The sequence below is a fragment of the Piliocolobus tephrosceles genome, chromosome 10 (assembly GCF_002776525.5).
Source record: "Piliocolobus tephrosceles isolate RC106 chromosome 10, ASM277652v3, whole genome shotgun sequence".
NCBI classification, from domain to species: Eukaryota; Metazoa; Chordata; class Mammalia; order Primates; family Cercopithecidae; genus Piliocolobus; species Piliocolobus tephrosceles.
Window position 1 is genome coordinate 101,375,051 of NC_045443.1, and position 19,715 is coordinate 101,394,765.

The following is a 19,715-nucleotide window of genomic DNA, read 5'->3' on the forward strand; positions in this document are numbered from 1 at the left end:
CTGACCTGAAGCCCTGGTTCCACAGAAGGTGGTAAGTTGAGCCCTCTCTCCTCTGCTCTTGCAGTCGTGGATTTCTGCAAACAGGACAACGGGGGCTGTGCAAAGGTGGCCAGATGCTCCCAGAAGGGCACGAAGGTCTCCTGCAGCTGCCAGAAGGGATACAAAGGGGACGGGCTCAGCTGCACAGAGATAGACCCCTGTGCAGACGGCCTTAATGGAGGGTGTCACGAGCACGCCACCTGTAAGATGACAGGCCCGGTGAGTCACTCTTTCCCAGGGAAATTTGGAAGCAGCCCCTTGGGCTTCGCTTCTCCTTGCCTTTCCACCTCCTGTTGTACTCTGCTTATCTCCTGGACTCTTCCTAAACATTTTTTCTAGCACAGTCTGTTTGTTGTTCAAAGTCATTGGGCTAAACGCAAGGTGGTCCCCTAGGTAGAAAAAGGGCATTCATGGAAAAGCTGGTGAAAATCTTAAGTGTAGTGCTTAGTTAACAGTAATGTATCAACATTAATTTCTTAGCTCTGATGAATGTACTATAGTTATGTTGGACGTCAGGGGAAACCGGGTGGAGAGTCTAGGAGAGTCCTCTCTTTGCCACCCTTCTATCCATCTAAAACTATCCTAAATAAAAGGCTTGTTAAAAACAAACAGATGTGGCAGGAAAAGTGCAGAAAAGATGATGCAAGATAACGTCCGTTGCTGGTTACAAATGTGGTTCTAGAGTCAGACTGCCTTTGAGTCTTACCTCCTGGACTGACAAGCTGTGTGACCTGGAGGTGGCTAATTACTCTCTGGACCCCAGTTTTCTCATTTGTAAAGTGGGCCTCATAATAATGCAGACATCATAGAGTTGTTGTGGGGATTAAAGGAGATCATTCATTGATTCAACCAGTGGTCATTATGCATCTGCTATATGCTCTTGCAGGTCCCAGGGTTATAACAAAAAGACAGAGTCCCTGCTTTCCCGGAGCTCGTGCACAAGTAGAGAGTGGGGGCAATGCACGATACAGAAACAAATGCACGGAATTTTTTCAGAGAGCACGAGGAGCCCTGTGAAGAACATAAATCAGGCCAATGTGATAGAAGGGAATGGAAAAGCTACTTATGTGGGGTGGTCAGGGAGGCTCTCTCTGAGGAAACCGCATTTGAACGGAGATGTAAAGGATGAGGTTTCATCAGAAGCCTGGGTAAAAGCGGGACGTAGCAGTTATTCCCACCGGACAGGAGAGGCATGTTCTCTTGGTCCATCTGGACACCTCCGAGGCTGGACGTTGGTCCCATGGGCACTTGGGCGTCCTGGGGTCTTAGAGAGGGAATGTTTTCATCTCTTCCCATTCTCCCTCCACAGGGCAAGCACAAGTGTGAGTGTAAAAGTCACTATGTGGGAGATGGGCTGAGCTGTGAGCCGGAGCAGCTGCCCATTGACCGCTGCTTACAGGACAACGGGCAGTGCCATGCGGATGCCAAATGTGTCGACCTCCATTTCCAGGGTCAGTGTGACCAAACCACCCTTCTCTTCAGGCGTGGGGAAGGGACCCTCAAGGGAAAGAAGAAAAACAAAACAGGCCAAGCGTGGTGGCTCAAGCCTGTAATCCCAACATTTTGGGAGGCTGAGGCAGATGGATCACTTGAGGTCAGGAGTTCGAGACCAGCCTGGCCAACATGACGAAACCCCATCTCTACTAAAAGTATGAAAAGTTAGCTGGGTGTGGTGGCGGACGCCTATAATCCCAGCTACTTGGGAGACTGAGGAAAGTGAAAAGCCACGCAGAAGTGCAGAGGCATGGGCAATAGGACATCTTGAAACCCAGTGGAGGAGGCCAGAAAGGACCCACAAATGTAGTCCCTAGCCAAGGCAGAGGGACTTCAGTGGTTCAGAAAGTGACTCAGGGCACTATGCTTTACAGCTGATCAGTATGTACTGGATCTCTCCAGGGCTGGGTTTGTTTGACAGATGTGGACTCTGGTGGAGACTGCCTGGAGGCTTGAATTGGGCTAAACATAGAGGAGCTGGTAAGGCATTTCTGCTGGCAGGGACAGCATGGCCAGGAAAGAATGATCAAGGTGGTGCTGGGTGAAAGCTGAGGAGGGAAGGTGATGAGAGGTTTGAAAGCTTGGTTGGGGATAGTCTATGGTCTAGGTACAGGGGCCCTTCCAAGCAGAAAGATTTTATGGACAGTTGCTACTTAGGATGGGGACAAAAATTCAGCTGGGACCAGCTGATTTGGAATTTATGTGCCTCTGGGACTGTGAAGTCAAGAAGAGCTTGGTTTCTTTCTTTAGGACACAATTCATTCAGCCAGTCCCACCTGTTCCCAAAGCCCACTTCCAGGTGGAAATCTACCCAGCTCATAGAGCGTGGTCCAGCTTCTCCCACGGGCTTTTCTCCTCTGTTTTCTTATGAATGCCAAGAAAATATTGGCAGTGATACTAAGTGACTGTGCATCATGTTGGACCTCCCTTCTGTTGAAGCTCTGTGGTTACCGTTAGCTTGGGAAAATGCCTCAGCTTTCCCTGTAGGCACAGTTACAGAACCATCCCACGTTCAGGAGGAAGCGCTGCCCTCACACGGTTCATAGGAGGGCAAACTGCCTTCACGATTGGCATCCGATTTGATAATGCGTGCAGCAGACAGCCTTAAAGTAACTCATACTGAGACCTGTTGGTTCTGTTTCCAGGACCCCATCCTATAGAAATAATCTGAGAATTGAATAAAGATAAGCATACCCATCCCAACATTATTTAACATCACAGAAAATTAGAAATAACATATATATCTAATAGTAAATGGTGATAAAATATATTGATATACATCTACTCAAATTCATTGTATTTTGTTGTCTCAATAAAGAGACAAGGAACATTTTTCCATGTTTCTCCAAGCTGTTAAATTGGTGTTTGCATTTCAGATATGGCCAAGATCATTTGACTTACACGTTGTGCTGTTGAAATATGTTCAAACAAGAAAAACTTAGTCTTCTTTGGTGAAGAAAGTATCCTTTTGTGGCATTATACAATGAACTTGACAATATAAAAATGTGACTTGCTCCTTGAACAGTGCTGGTCTCTGCACTGAATTGTTTGGTTAGGAAAGATATCAGCTATGAACCAATGATAAAAATCTTCTAGTATCTTGGGGGAAATGAATTTTTAAAACTTTTTTAAAAGACACAGCAGGGGTCAGAAAACACACAGAGCCCTGGGCAGAAACTCACTTTAATGTGTTTTTTATAGCTGTAAAGGTCACAAAAAAATTTTCAATTATAAGTATGGGGAGGAGGAGAAAATCATGTTACCAGAGAAATTTTATAATATTAGGATATATTATGATTTAATGTTAAGTTTTAAAAAAATTTATGAAAACTATGTCGGCAGTATGCTACCACATTTATAGCATATATAACATGAATAAATAGGAAAGAAGATTGAAAGAATGTCAAATTACATCAAATTAAAAATTTACCAAAAAATAAAGTAAAATTCTAGAAGGAAATACACCAAAATTTTAGCCATGGAGTAATGATTATTTCTGGAGAATAGAATTGTAGGTGGTTTTTTGCTTATTTTTTTACTTTTCTGTATTGCCCTAATTTCTACAATGAACATATGCTAGTTTTATAGTTAGAAAAGAAAGACATATTTTAAATGATATACTTCAACATAACTTGAAGGGAAAATGGCTTCTGGAGACACCTGGGGTATAGCTGGCCTTCGTTTTGAAAGTCCATTCAGAGTCCATTGTTGGAAACACTGCCAACCTGGTGGGCTGACCTGGGCAATTCCTCTTCTTCCTCATCCAGATACCACTGTTGGGGTGTTCCATCTACGCTCCCCGCTGGGCCAGTATAAGCTGACCTTTGACAAAGCCAAAGAGGCCTGTGCCAATGAAGCTGCGACCATGGCAACCTACAACCAGCTCTCCTATGCCCAGAAGGTGGGTCCTCAGTTGGGAGATTCTGTGCAGACAGAGTCTGCAGGGGTGGAAGTGCAGCCCCTTCTTAAGATGGGGGAGACTTGAGCTGTTGCCTTCAAGCAAGGGAGTGCAGGTAGCTCCTGGAACCATGCTAACAGTCACCATGTCCATTTATTGGGCATCTATTGCATCTATTATGTGTCAGGGACTGTGCAGGGTGCTTCGTTGATATTACTGTCCATCCTTACAACATCTCTGGAGGCAGGGCAGGTGTTACTATTCCCATTTTACAGATAGGGAAACTGAGGCTTAGTGAGTTTAAGTACAGTGCCTGATGTCACTCAGCCAAGAGGTGGCAGATGCAATATCCAAGTGTAGACCTGACTCTTAAAAGTCTATTTCAACTATGACATTCAACTGCCAAGGCAGAGGCAGAGACTGGAAGTGCATACCTCACAGCCGGAAACCAGAAAGACAGCAATACCCAGAAGCCTAGGGTGGATCTCCCCGAACCCACAAAACAGTGGAGTTTCCCTGGAATAGCTGGAGCTCTCTGTGGCTGGAGGGACTGTGAAAAGAATAAATAGAGACTGTACAAGCTTTCAGACACAGCAGGAAGGAAACGGAACTCTTTGATCAGGTGCTGTTCTCTTAACCTCTAAAACTAAAAGTCCTACCCATTTGGAAAAGCTAGCAGGTTGGAGTTCCAGGCTGGTGGTTTGTCACTGGGAGCAGAGGGGATGAATGCCTAGTAGGTATGATTTTAAAGCCCCTTCTCCAACCTCCATCACTAACAAATCTCTACTTTTTCAGACCTGGTATTTCTTTACCAACGAATAAAACCTTTGATGCCAGGACCCAGACTCATGGAAAGTCTGAATCTCTGCTCGCCTGCTTGCTGGTCACATGACCTTGATCAAGCCACTAAAATCTCTGACCTACCTGGCATGTTTGTGGAAGGACTAACTGTAATATGGCACACAGTAGGAACTCAATTTTTAAGAGTATTAAGAGATCTGGAATAGTAGAACACCTGGGTTTGAATGCCAGTTTTGCCATTTGCCAGTTGTGTGACTTTGAGCAAGTTACTTCTCTTTTTTTTTTTCTTGAGGGGGGGATGGAGTCTTGCTCTGTTGCCCAGGCTGGAGTGCTGTGGCGTGATCTCCGCTCACTTCAAGCTCCGCCTCCTGGGTTCAGGCCATTCTCCTGCCTCAGCCTCCTGAGTAGCTGGGACTACTGGCGCCCGCCAACATGCCCAGCTAATTTTTTGTATTTTTAGTAGAGACGGGGTTTCACCACGTTAGCCAGGATGGTCTCGATCTCCTCGTGATCCGCCCACCTTGGCCTCCCAAAGTGCTGGGATTACAGGCATGAGCCACCACGCCCGGCCTGTTACTTCTCTTTACCTCAATTTTCCCAGTTGTATAAGGATTTAAAAAGTTCCCACCTCATAGCGTTGATTGAGAGTTCAAGGTGTTGACACATGAAAAGCTCTTGCAAAAGAACTGATCCCAGATAAGCTCTCAATAAGTCTTATGATGATGGTGGTGACAATGATAATGGTGGTGGTAATGGGCAGGGTGACAATAATTATAATAATGATGATGAGAGTGATGATGATATTATGAAGAATTAGAGTTCTAGGCCAACCATGGTGACTCATGCCTGTAATCCCAGCACTTTGGGAGCCAGAGGCCGGTGGATCACTTGAGGTCAGGAGTTTGAGACCAGCCTGATCAAGATGGAGAAACCCTATCTCTACAAAAATTAGCTGCACATGGTGATGCACACCTGTAATCCCAGCTACCCAGGAGGTTGAGACGGGAGAATTGCTTAAACCTGGGAAGTGGAGGTTGCAATGAGCCAAGATCATGCCACTGCCCTTTAACCTGGGTGACAGAGTGAGACTCCGCCTCAAAAAAAAAAACAAAATAGAGTTCTACCAGTCAGAGTTCTATCAACCCATTAGCAGAAAAATTTGCACCTAGTATAAATGGATGACAGCAAATTCTTTCTCAAGAGCAGAAAGAAATGAGTATGAAAGACCTGGGCACCTACAAGAGAGGACACTTTTGTTCACCCCGGGGCTCGCTCAATCAGTCAACATCTAATGACCACCTACTGTGTGCCAGGCACAGAGGTGTAATAGGCAAAATGAGACTTTATGGGTTTTACGGTCTAATAGGGGAATCAGACATTAACCAAATGATGCCACAACACATGGAATTGCAGCTGACCCATGGCCATGTCTGTATCCCTACAGGCCAAGTACCACCTGTGCTCAGCAGGCTGGCTGGAGAGCGGGCGGGTTGCCTACCCCACAGCCTTCGCCTCCCAGAACTGTGGCTCTGGTGTGGTTGGGATAGTGGACTATGGACCTAGACCCAACAAGAGTGAAATGTGGGATGTCTTCTGCTATCGGATGAGAGGTAACTGCCCCAGCTACACTTCAGGTTCCAGGCCATGCAGCTGCTGAGCAATCCTCAGCCTGGCCAGTCACTCCCCAAATGGGAGCAGTACAGGCCTGGCCCCTGCCTTACTTGTGTGGGACCCTGTGTGCCTCTGCCCTCCAGATGTGAATTGCACCTGCAAGGTGGGCTATGTGGGAGATGGCTTCTCGTGCAGCGGAAACCTGCTGCAGGTCCTGATGTCCTTCCCCTCACTCACAAACTTCCTGACGGTATGTACCATGTCTGCTTGGTTTGCCTCAGGCAGGGAGGGGTTCCCTCAAAGCAGGTATTAGAGGGGTGAGGCCTTAAGAAGCTGAAGGCCACAGTCATGGTTAAGAGCATGGGTGCTGGACCACCTTGCCTGAATCTAAAGCCTAGTTTTGCCACTCACTTGTAAAACCTTAAAGAAGTTACTTTCCTCTCTGGGACTCAATTTCCTCATCTATAAAATGGAGATGGTAGTAGCATCAACTATGTACGGTCATTGTGATCATTAAATGAGTTAATAGTTGTGAAGCATTTAGATCTGTGGTCTGTACATGGAAAATTCTATGTTCATGTGAGCTGGTATTATTATCTCTGTTTGTATCTGGAATAGTTTAAGAGCATGATCTACACAAATGAGACCCTTTTAATCTTCCTCATGAATGTAGTTAGGTAAGCCTGCCTGGTGATCACCCAATGAGCCAAATTAACATGGAGTCAATTTGCATCTTGCACTGCACTTAAAGTCACGTCAATATTCTACAAGTCATATCCAGCGAAGAGAAAGCCCCAACTGGAGAAAGGTTTGGTGCTGACTGATCAAAGAACTGACCTAACAGTAATAATGACAACAACAATAACAACAGTTAACATTTCTTGAGCATTTATTTTGTACGGGGCACTGTACTGAGCCCTTTACGAGGACATTTCATTCAAGCCATAGAATGTAAGTTCCATAAGGGAAAGGATTTTCTTTGCCTTGACCACCATTGTCTTCCCAACCCCTCAGATACTAGCTGGCACATGACAGGTGCTCCATAAATACTTGTTAGAAGGACTAAACCCTCATGCAACTGTACAAGCCACTTCTATATCCACGTTTTAGATGAAGAAACTGAGGCTTAGCAAGGCCAAGGACACAGCCTAACTCATCAGAGCTGGGCTCAATCTCAGACTGCCTGGTTCCAACCTCCCCCTCATGCTTTAGAGTGCGGAACAAGGACAGCCTAGGCTACTGTTCCCAGTAGAATCTACAGTCAGTGACCGCAGGAGGAAAAGGCACTGAGCATGAGTATAGGACTTGTAGAATCCATGGGGAAGTTAGACCAAGGACAACAAAATGGAGTCTTTGTCCACAGACCAAAGATATCCATCTCACTGGTCTAAAAATCAGGACCACCATTAAATACTAGAGGTGAACACCCAAACTAATCTTTCTGCTGTGTGGGAGCCTGGCTTGCAACAGCATTTCAAAGAAAAGATGGTGTCAGACCAAATTTGTTTTCAGCAAATTACCTACTTTCTATGGGCCTCAGTACCCCAGAAGGAGAAAAAAATAAAATAAATAAATGAATATATATTTTTAAAATATATATTAAAGGGTGTGTATATATATATATATATATATATATATTTTTTTTTTTTTTTTTTTCTTAAGAGACAGAGTCTTGTTGTGTTGTCCAGCCTGGAGTACAGTGGCAAGGTCCTGGCTCACAGCAGCCTCAACCTCCTGGGCTCAAGGGCTCCTCCCACCCCAGCCTCCCGAGCAGCTGGGACTATAGGCATACACCACCATATCGGCTAAATTTTTTTTAACTTTTTGTAGAGATGGAGTCTCACTTTGTTGCCCAAGCTGGTCTCAAAATCCTGTGCTCAAGCTGTTCTCTCACCTCAGCCTCCCAAAGTGCTGGGATTATAGGTGTGAGCCACTACACCCAGCCTGCTCAGTGAATATTTAGCGCTTACCACGTGCTTGAGATATATCAGTGAACAAGCAAACAAACAATAAATGGAACAAACACGTCAATAGTATTGAGTGCTAGAAGGTGATAGATCCAGATCCTATGGAAAAAATAGAACAGGGCTGGGGGGCACCCCAGGGTCCCCCTTCTGTCGGAAGTGATGAGGGAAGGCTTTGGGGAGAAAGTGGCAAAGTGTAAACGGGGGAGAGGGAGTAAGCCACGCAGACTTGGGGGAAGAACATTCCAGGCAGAAGGAACGGCTGAGCAAAGGATGAGCGGCAGGAGCGTGCCAGGCCAGTCTAAGGAAGAGCAGGGAGGCTGGAACAGAGTAAGTGAGAGAGGCTAGAACAGAGTGAGCGAGAGAGGACAGCTAGGCCCGGCGTCAGAGAAGCAACAGCAGCCTCATGCTTTGGGCCTCGTGAGCCCTTATGAAGACTTGGACTGTTCCTCCGAGTGCAGTGGGGGCCACTACAGGATTTTGAGGAGACTCGAGATTTGATGCACCTTTCAAAGGGCTGCTCAGGCAGCCACGTGGAGGATCGGCTGTGACGTGGCTGCATCTTAAACCATAGGATTCACTGAGGAAAGGAAAAGTCCTCAAACTCTCATGATGCAGGCAGAAGACACAGCAAAGGAGCAGCAGGCTGAGTTTGCTGACACATGAATATTCCCAGATGGGTGATGCCCTGGGACCTTCTCCAGCCACCCTGGTCCCTGCACACCTGGGCTGGCCCCTCTGATGACTTCCTTCTTCTCCCCAGGAAGTGCTGGCCTATTCCAACAGCTCAGCTCGAGGCCGTGCATTTCTAGAACACCTGACTGACCTGTCCATCCGTGGCACCCTCTTTGTGCCACAGAACAGTGGGCTGGGGGAGAACGAGGTGAGTTGAGTCCCTGGTGCCTTCGCTTTAGACTAGCATGTTTTCTATCACCACAACAATGCTGGGTCACAAATTACCTGAAAACTCAGTGGCTACACATTTATTTAGCTCACACATCTGCAGATCAGTGGCCACTCCCTCGGTCTTGGCACACTCGGGTCTGAGACCAGCCGTCAGCTTCTCTAGCTGGGCCGTCAATGACTCTGCTCCATGGGACTCTCATCGTCCAGCAGGCTAGCCCAGGCGAGTTCTCAGGGCAGTGGCAAGGAGTGAGAGAGGTGAGAGTAGGCCCTGTCCCGACAGTGCTTCTCAAGCCTCTGTTTGATCATGTTTGCTAATATGCCCCTGGCCTGATAGGTCACATGACAGAGGCCAAAGTCAGCATGGGGGGCAAAGGGCCAGGGGTGCAGGGAGTGGGGAAGAACCAGGGCCACTGATGCAATCTGTGTTCCATGCCAACCTTCTTCACGTCACGGCACACAGAGGATTGGCAGTATTCAGTTCATGCACAGGTGGCTTACCCAAGGCTCCAACAGTCCCACCAGCCAACTGAGGGCCGAGAAGAGCAATGCCTCTGCCTACCTCAAGACCCTTTCTTCCTAGAACACTGCTGGAAGGCTCTGCTCTAGACAATACAAATGATATTCAATCCCACATCTTAGCTATAGGTGGCCTCTGGCAGAGCCCAAACAACCAGAAGTCTGAGATCTCCACATGGAGGCAGGAAAGCTTAGGCCATGAGAAGCGATTTTCTTCGTCATCCCCATCATTAAAAAGACAAAACATTGACCTTTGAAGAGCATTCTGTGTTCTCCTTTTTTCTCAGACCCTGTCTGGGCGGGACATCGAGCACCACCTCGCCAATGTCAGCATGTTTTTCTACAATGACCTTGTCAATGGCACCACCCTGCAAACAAGGCTGGGGAGCAAGCTGCTCGTCACCGCCAGCCACGACCCACTCCAACCGGTATGAAGTCTTCTGGGCTTCTTGGGAGAACTGGAGATAATGCATGCAAAGTTCCTGGCATACAGTAGGTGCTTAATAGGTGGCAACTATTATGTGAACATAAACTCTAAACCTGCAGATAGGGGATGGTGTTAACTGCCTACCACAGCACACCACACTGACAACTGGGCAGCCCCTACCCCTTGGGAAATAGGCCAGCCTCAGAAGCTGGTAATGGGGAAGGATAATGAACCCGTTTTAAAGCTGTCTGATTCTCCACCTTTGTCTCGGTCAGCTTGTCAGCCTATTCCAGGCATTAACATGAGCTCCGAAGTCAAATGACCCCAGTTCTGCCACTTGCTAACTATAAGGACTTAAACAAGTTATCCAGCTTCTCTGTGTCTCAATTTCCTTACCTGAAAAATGAAGATGATGGTAGTGGCACAGGTCATTATTTTCATGATTGTGATACAAGGGAGGAAAAACTTATTCTACCCTCTTAGGGTCTGTGGCTGGGCCTGAGAATTAACTAGACATACAATAAGCAGGAGAGAAGCATACGCATTTTATTTAATCTTTTATGTGCATCAAGGGAATCCTCATATGGAAAATAAAGACTCAAAGAACAGTTGGGATCAAGAGCTTATATACTTTTTAAACAAATGATGCATTTGTGGAAAAGTGATTAAATAAAGGGGTTTAGGCTAAGGGCAGTAAATTGTGGCATGACTAACAAATAGATGGTGGAAACAAGTGGAAGATAAGGAGTATTTCAGTAGATTTGTTTGTACAGATCAATTTCGTCATCTACTCCCAGTTGTTCCTGCAACTGCCGTTTCTCAAGTGCCTTCTGCTCAAAATAACTAATATGCCAAAATGGTGTGTGGGGGGTGGTTTTTGTTGTTGTTTTTTTTTTTTTTTTTTTTTTTTTTGGAGACGGAGTCTCGCTCTGTCGCCTGGGCTGGAGTGCAGTGGCCGCATCTCAGCTCACTGCAAGCTCCGCCTCCCGGGTTTATGCTATTCTCCTGCCTGAGCCTCCCGAGTAGCTGGGACTACAGGCGCCCGCCACCTCACCCGGCTAGTTTTTTGTATTTTTAGTAGAGACGGGGTTTCACCGTGTTAGCCAGGATGGTCTCGATCTCCTGACCTCGTGATCCGCCCGTCTCGGCCTCCCAAAGTGCTGGGATTACTGGCTTGAGCCAGTGCGCCCGGCCTTTTGTTGTTTTTTAGACAGTCTCTCACTCTGTCACCCAGGCTGCAGCACAGTGGCACAATCTCAGTTCACTGCAACCTCCCCCTCCCAGACTCAAGCAATCCTCCTGCCTCAGCCTCCCATGTAGCTGGGACTACAGGTTCCCGCCACCATGCTCAGCTAATTTTTGTATTTTTAGTAGAGATGGGGTTTTGCCATGTTGGCCAGGCTGGTCTTGAACTCCTGGCCTCAAGTGATACGCCTGCCTCAGTCTTCCAAAGTGCTGGGATTGCAGGTGTGAGCCACCGGGCCTGGCCCAAAATGGCGTTATTTTGGGGTGACATCCATCCTTCAGTGTGGATGATGGTGATGATACTGATGGAGGAAACCGTGGTGGTAGTGGTGGAGGTGGTGAGAACCATGATGTCAGATTCAAGTTCTGAGACTTGCAGAGAATAGTGCCTGACAGGTAGCAAGTAATTAACAAATATTGGTTTTAAATGTTTATCTCATTAAATGATTTCTATTTAAGAGCAGTTTAGACTAGTGTCTCTCAAAATTTAATGTGCATTTGAATCTGCTGGAGATTTATTAAAATGAAGATTGTGATTCAGCAGGGGAGGGGGCACAGGGCCTCAGCTTCTGCCCATACAAGCCGGGAAATCACACTGGGACATCCCTTAAAATTACATCTTTTCTAACAGTGTGGTGTGATGTTCAGTGCATGGACTGAGTCCACAGGCGTGGGGTTTACCACTCACTCCCTGCAGAGTCCACAGGCGTGGGGTTTGCCACTCACTCCCTGGGTGATCTGCGTCAGGCCATTTTCCTTCTGATCACTCATCTATCAGACAAGTGGGTTGGACAAATGATCCGTAAGGTTCTCTGCACCCCTCAGATCAGCTTGTCGGCACAGGACAACTAATGTGTTATGGGCTGTCCAGAGGGTGAGGAGAAGTCCTAGGCTGCTTATCAGTGGACACAAACCCGAAACCTGGGCTCAGGGACCTTGTGATACAAGGGAGGAAAAACTTACTCTACCCTCTTAGGGTCTGTGGCAAGGCCTGAGAATTAAATAGACATACAATAAGCTGGAGAGAAGCATACACATTTTATTTAAACAACGTCCCTCGATGGAGGGATGCCCTCTCAAAGAGTAAAAGCCATCAATTCTCTTCTCATTTCCCTAGACGGAGACCAGGTTTGTTGATGGAAGAGCCATTCTGCAGTGGGATATCTTTGCCTCCAATGGGATCATTCATATCATTTCCAGGCCTTTAAAAGCACCCCCTGCCCCAATGGTGAGTATCTAGGGTCCCTGGTAACGGGCCAGGAGGAGCCCCGGTGCCCACTCACCAACAGGCAAACCATTACCAGAAGCCCTGTCCTCTGCCCTCCTCCTCCAGAGACTGGGGGAGCCTCCAACCTCCAAGGCAGCTGGCTTCAGGACTGCCCAACCCTGCTTCCTGCCATCCCCACTCCCAATTATTCGCAACACAGCACCAGTCACCATTAACATCTGTTGAATGAAAGGGAGAGGATGGGCCAACAAAGGAAACGCTGGAAGGGGAGTGAGAAATGCTAAGCTCTGGTTTGGCCCTGCCACTTCGTAGTATCTCTGAGTCCCAATTTTCCCATCTGCAAAATGGGGCTCATAATGGCTCCCTCCTGGGTTTTGGGGAAGACTAAGTTAAAAATAGAAAACACTTAGAACAGCCCCTGACACATAGTACACGCTAAATAAAAGTTGGTGATGGTGGTTAGCATTTTTTCCCCCAAAAGTATGAGGGGAGGGGAGAGTTCCATAGCACAGTGGTTAAGCACAGGAGCTCCAAAGCCAGACTGGGTTCAAAGCCCACTTCTACCACTGACTGGCTGTGTGATATTGGGCAAGTGCTTCACCTCTCTGTGCCTCAGTTCTCCCACATAAAACTAAGAACTATAACAACTGTCCCTATCTCTTTGGGTTATTATCACACTTCAATGGCTTATTTCACGGAAAGGGTATTAGACCCTGGCAGTAGTAAGGGCCAGATACATGTTAACATATCAATATTTTTATCCCCACTGGCTCCAGAATGCCTCGGGCCACCAAGGGTTCCCCTTTGGGGAGTCAGAAGTTTTAAGAATGAGCCCCTTTTCTTTCTTTCTGTGTTCAGACCTTGACCCACACTGGCTTGGGAGCAGGGATCTTCTTTGCCATCATCTTGGTCATTGGAGCTGTTGCCTTGGCTTCATATTCTTTCTTTCGGCTAAACCGGAGAACAATCGGCTTCCAGCATTTTGAGGTGAGAGAGAAAAATGGGAACATGATGATGGGGTCCTCTCCAAAATCCCAGTCCCTGAACCTGGGCTGCTTCAGCCGAGTAGTCTCGCCAGAGTCCTCACCCAGAAGCAGTGTCACACAGTAGTAGGAGCGGCCACCCACTTCACGCTTACTGCTGCTTGGGTGGGGTCCCTGCCCTTAGGAGGAACAGCAGTGGTGGTTCCAAGCCCCTCCTTCTGGTTGAGACAGGGCCTGGCAAGGAGAGAACACACCCCGAGCCTCTGTGCCAGGGGTTTGGCCTGGAGGCCCATTCACTAGGACCTAGGAGTCTCGTTCACCTTGGAGGACTCACTGCACAAGCACACCCCATGACCTAGCCTGGGCTTCAAGACTCGCTCTGAGGACTGGGGACAGGGCCAGGGACCCTACACAGCCAGAGGCTTTATGCTGCAGCCCGTGAAACTCATTTCTGTTTGAACAGTTGAGTCCACATCCCAATCAGCAGCCAGCTCTTGGCTGGCCGTGTAGGAATACAGCCTGGGCAGCAGCACAGCAGTTAAGCATCCTTCTTTTTGGACTTTGTCCTCCTCTCTGGCCCACCCTCTCCCGCTGCCACCTCCTCAAAACACTCCTGGTAAAGGCTGTGGTGCAGAACCCCCAAGCAGCAGTTTGCTGCCTTCTGGCAGACAGCTTGCGTATTTATAAGCTCCAGGGGCAAATCTCAACCCCATCTTGAGCAAAACTGTACAGGCTGTATGACTGCATTTATATTAAGTTGAAGGACAGACACCACCACTCCAGGTTGATGGGAGTCAGAACAGCGGTTACCCTGGGTGGCAGTACCGGCAGGCTATGAGCATGTGAACACATCCTAGGGTACGGAAATGCCCTGTGTGCTGATTTGGTGGTGATCACAACTGGGTAGACATCGGTAAGATGTCACCGAGCTGAACCTAAAGGTTGGTGCATTTTATTATATGTGAATCATCTCTCAACAAAGGACTGTTAAGGAAAAGCTCCCAGAGGCAAAGGGTAGCTTGCTTTACCTGCCAACTTGGATGAGACACTCCTGGCTTTCACGCTTGTCTTTCCAAACAGTCGGAAGAGGACATTAATGTTGCAGCTGTTGGCAAGCAGCAGCCTGAGAATATCTCCAACCCCTTGTATGAGAGCACCACCTCAGCTCCCCCAGAGCCTTCCTACGACCCCTTCACGGTGAGTTTGCATTCTTATCTAGGAATAGGTTCCCTTGGGGTACAGGGGAATGACATCTCTTAGGAAAGTTTAGTGGAGAGTTTGTACCAAAGAAGGTTCATTTCTAGAATGTATGTCAGGTAACAAGCCTAAAAGCCAGTTTTGCAAGCTGACGGAAGCCAGTGTGGTTGTTCAGCGTTCCTGGGTTCTCTTGGGTAGACAGCAGAATCCTTGAACAGACAGAGACAGGGGAGAACAAGAGGTTGTTATCCAAGCCCAATCTCATGACCAGGTGAGATGTCACGGTGAAAAAAAGTCTTGGGCTGAATTCTGCTGCAACCATTTATGAAGTAGCAGGTGTAAAACATGATATAAGGAAACAGGATTTTTCCTTTAGATGTCCTTTTTTTTTTCTTTGAGATGGAGTCTCACTCTGTTACCAGGCTGGAGTGCAGTGGCGTGATCTTGGCTCACCACAACCTCCGCCTCCCGGGTTCAAGTGATTCTGTTGCTTCAGCCTCCAAGTAGCTGGGATTACAGGTGCCCACCACCACGCCTGGCTAATTTTTTTTTTTTTTTTAAGGAGTCTTGCTCTGTTGCCCAGGCTGGAGTGCAATGACCGGATCTCAGCTCACTGCAAGCTCCGCCTCCCGGGTTTACACCATTCTCCTGCCTCAGCCTCCCGAGTAGCTGGGACTACAGGCGCCCGCCACCTCGCCCGGCTAGTTTTTTTGTATTTTTTAGTAGAGACAGGGTTTCTCGGTGTTGGTCAGGCTGGTCTCAAACTCCCAACCTCAGGTGATCCACCCACCTTGGCCTCCCATAAGCGCTGGGATTACAGGCGTGAGCCACTACACCCGGCCTAGAAGTCCTTTAAACTTACACTGACATTGTTGTTCAAGATTTTACTGCTTGTTGTCAGAGGTACTTTTCTTTGATGAGGCCTTATAATGTACATGGGTGGGTGTTCTGCTCTGGTCTTCCAGAAGGGGACCATTTATCTCTAGAGTCAGTGATGCTTGAGCTTAGCTGGGGCCTCCACTGACATCAATCCAGGGGCACCCCTTGACAGGGTACCGCATTCATAACACATGTGGAAGGACATCCTGCCTGTAGTTTAATAGCAGTTCTGGATTAAAAACAAAGATAGGAATAGAACTTAATTTTTCTTTTTATAGAAGGAGAGAAGTGTTTTCTTCTACCATGTTGAAGTTTGTATAGTGCAACAGATATTATTTTTCCAAAGTAAACCAAAGGTAAATATCTTGTGGTTCTTCATGCCTGCAGTAACAGATGTAATATATATGCAATAGATTTAAAAAATATGATTTGCAATCTGGTTATTTTTCAATCGAACCCATGTAAAGGCTTCTGGTTCACATTTCAAGGGTAAATTCACGCCAGGTGTAGTTGCTCATGTGTGTAATCCCGCACTTTCAGAGGCCAAGGCAGGTGAATAACCTGAGGTCAGGAGTTTAAGACCAGCCTGGCCAACATGATGAAATCCCATCTTTATTAAAAATACAAAAATTAACCAGGAGTGGTGGCGGGCGCCTGTAATCCCAGCTACTCGGGAAGCTGAGGCAACAGAATCCCTTGAACCAGGGAGGCGGAGACTGCAGTGAGCCGAGATCACACCACTGCACTCCAGCCTGGGTGACAGAGCAAGACTCTGTCTCCAAAAAAAAAAAAAAGGTGGGGGGGTGGGGGGTGGTAAGTTCAGCTAAATTACATTTGTTAACTAAGTATTGTGATGCTGAAATCACCTTCATTTAAAAAGCAGAGAGAAACAAATGCATACATTCTCTCCAATGTACCCCATGCCTTCCCCATTGTCTGTCCTCTTCTGAGGGCTCTATCAGCACCGTGCATGAAAGACTCACCGGAGGCAGGTGAGAAAGTAGCCTAAATGCAGGTTTCAGCTAAACCTGCTATTCAGACTACATGGTAAACACATTCTGGAATCCTAAGCATGAGGTACCAGCTTGCAAAGTGGTGTGCTACATTCTCATGCCTTTTACACTATTTTTAGTGACTCCAGACACATTTACCACCACTAGTTTCACCCATGAAAAGCCATTTCTAGCATCTAGTATGCTCATTAACAAAGCCTGGGTGCCAGTCAGAGCTAAAGTCAGCAGAAGGCTTGGCGTGGCCGCCTCTAGAGTGTGGCCTTTTTTAGACAGGGTCCTGGTGTGTCATGCAGGCTGGAGTGCAGTGGCACCATCAGGGCTCACTGCAAGCCTCAGGTGATCCTCCCACCTCAGCCTCCCGAAGTGCTGGGATTACAGGCGCAAGCCACCGTGCCCAGCCGGGCGGGGTTTCTATTACACTCTCTCAGGCACTCAAGAGCCACCACTGGTTCAAGATGAATGTGCAAACTGAAAGGAGTTTTTATAATATTAGCTACCTTTTGTGAGGTGCTTATAACTTGTTAGATGTAGGCTCTAATTTAATCCTCCTACCTCCCTGTGAGGTATATTATGACCCTTTGTAGATGAAGAAACTGCAGCCGAGTTGGAATGATTTGTCCTGGGCCACCCAGCTTCAAGCAGGAGAGACTAAATGGGTTCCCAGAACAGGTGGCCCTACCCCCAGCCCATCCCGCCTCCCAACACACACAAGGCAGCAGCATGAATGAACAGGCCCAGCACACAGCGCTCAGGGAGAGTCATGCCTCAGGCCAGTGGCCACCAGGAAGGTTCAACCTAGAACTCCACACGCAGAATGCCCTGCCCCCTTACAACCCTCTCTTTTCCAGGACTCTGACGAACGGCAGCTTGAGGGCAACGACCCCTTGGGGACACTCTGAGGGCCTGGACGGGAGACGCCAGCCATCACCCACTGCCATCTGGGCCATCAACTGAATTCTCAGCACAGTTGCCTTTTGGGAACATAAAGTCCTTTAAGCACTCAGAAGCCATACCTCATTCTCTCTGGCTGATCTGGGGGTTGTTTCTGTGGGTTTCTGTGGGCGAGGGATATGTTACTGTGCCCACCCAGTGCAGCTTCCTCCTCTGACCCTTTGGCTCTTCTTCCTTTGTACGCTTCAGCTGGCACCCGCTCCATTCTGCCCCACACTATGGGTAACTGATCTTCCCTGTGAGATTGTAAGCCTCCATCTTTGTATCCCAGCCCCTAGCCCAGTGCCTGACACAGGAACTGTGCACAATAAAGGTTTATGGAACAGAAACAAAGTCAACACAACAAATCTAGTGTTTGGGGACTGTGCCACGGGGGGAGTTGAACTCTGAAGGCAAAATCTACTTCCTGTGGGCCTTTTCAATCAGACGTCATCAATCTTATAAATTCTTCTTTAAGACGACATGATAATCACAGTGAGATGCCACTTCACACCCACGAGGATGGCTAGAATCGAAAAAACAGTAACACGTATTGGAAAGGATGTGGAGAAAATGGAACCCTCATACACTGCTGGTGGGAATCCAAAATCAACAGCCACTGTAGAAAACAGTTTGGAAAAAAAAATAGAGTTACCACATGACCCAAAAATCCAAGAGAAATGAAAATATGTCCACACAAAAACTTGTATATATGCATCTTCATAGCAGCATTATTCATAAAAGCCAGAAAAATGGAAACGACTCAAATTCCATCAGCTGATAAACAAACTATGGTATTCTGTACAATAAAATATTCAGCCCTAAAAAATGAAGTACTGGTACATGTGATAGTTCAGATGAACCTTGAAAACATTAAGAAGCCAGTCACAAAGGACCACGTATTATATGATTCCATTTATATGAAATGTCTAAAATAGGCAAATTGATAGAGACAAAGTAGGTTGACTGCCAGGGGGAATGAGGAGTGACTGCTAATGGGTATGAGATTTCTTTTTTGGGTGATGAGGAATTTGATAGTAGCGATGGTCGTACCACCTTATGAATATACTAAGAAACACAAAATTGTACGCTTTAAAACTGAATTTTATGGTGTGTTGTTAATCTCAAATTTAAAGAAGCCATAATTACTAAATAATACATCATTTTTCCAAATAATTATAGGTGGGCTGGCTTTGCGGTCTTTTAAATATAATTAACCTGCCAAAGAAGGTTGAAGATGCCCCTCCCATCTAGACACACTGCAAGAGTGATTTGCACCGAGACCCCTTCCTTCAGAAGGCAAAGGGAGACCTTGGCCTGGTATTAGCCAGGTGTTAGGCACAGTTAAAATTAACACTTGAGGCCGGGCACGGTGGCTCACGCCTGTAATCCCAGCACCTTGGGAGGCTGAGGTGGGCGGATCACGAGGTCAGGAGTTCAAGACCAGCCTGACCAACATGGTGAAACCCCATCTCTACTAAAAATACAAAAAAAAAAAATAGCTGGGTGTGGTAGCATGTGCCTGTAATTCCAGCTACTCAGGAGGCTGAGGCAAGAGAATAGCTTGAACCTGGGAGGCGGAGGTTGCAGTGAGCTGAGATTGTACCACTGCACTCCAGCCTAGGCGACAGAGCAAGACTCTGTCTCAAAAAAAAAAAATTAACACTTGGGATGCTACAGCCCATTAAAAAGTTTGAAAATGGCCAGGCGCAGTGGCTCACGCCTATAATCCCAGCACTTTGGGAGGTCCAGGCAGGTGAATCACCTGAAGTAAGGAGTTCAAGACCAGCCTGGCCAACATGGTGGAACCCTGTCTCTACTAAAAATACAAAAATTAGCTGGGTGTGGTGGTGCACACCTGTAGTTCCAGCTACTCGGGAAGCTGAGGCAGGAGAATCACTTGAACCTAAGAGGCGGAGGTTGCAGTGAGCCGAGATCCTGCCACTGCACTCCAGCCTGGGTGACAGAGCAAGACTCCATCTCAAAAAAAGTAAGTTTGAAAAAACTGTGTTATCACAAGCAGAGTTTCATACAAACTAGGCCAGGGGGAGGGGAGAGGGAGAGGGAGGGAAGAAGTGGGGGTG

The 19,715-nt window shown here is 47.2% G+C and overlaps 1 protein-coding gene across 1 annotated transcript in view; it reads left to right on the forward strand.

Moving 5' to 3' along the window:
• The window catches only part of STAB2 (stabilin 2), a 170,094-nt gene extending 152,104 nt beyond the window's left edge, over window positions 1-17,990 (forward strand). Inside the window, exons 59-69 of the mRNA XM_023208579.2 lie at window positions 65-258; window positions 1,349-1,490; window positions 3,801-3,934; window positions 6,177-6,342; window positions 6,487-6,593; window positions 9,071-9,190; window positions 10,017-10,157; window positions 12,519-12,629; window positions 13,488-13,616; window positions 14,693-14,809; window positions 17,550-17,990. Coding sequence (XP_023064347.2) covers window positions 65-258; window positions 1,349-1,490; window positions 3,801-3,934; window positions 6,177-6,342; window positions 6,487-6,593; window positions 9,071-9,190; window positions 10,017-10,157; window positions 12,519-12,629; window positions 13,488-13,616; window positions 14,693-14,809; window positions 17,550-17,600 — 1,412 coding nt within the window. The 3' untranslated portion in view covers window positions 17,601-17,990. The remainder of the gene's footprint in view (window positions 1-64; window positions 259-1,348; window positions 1,491-3,800; window positions 3,935-6,176; window positions 6,343-6,486; window positions 6,594-9,070; window positions 9,191-10,016; window positions 10,158-12,518; window positions 12,630-13,487; window positions 13,617-14,692; window positions 14,810-17,549) is intronic.
• The last annotated feature ends 1,725 nt before the right edge of the window (window positions 17,991-19,715 follow it).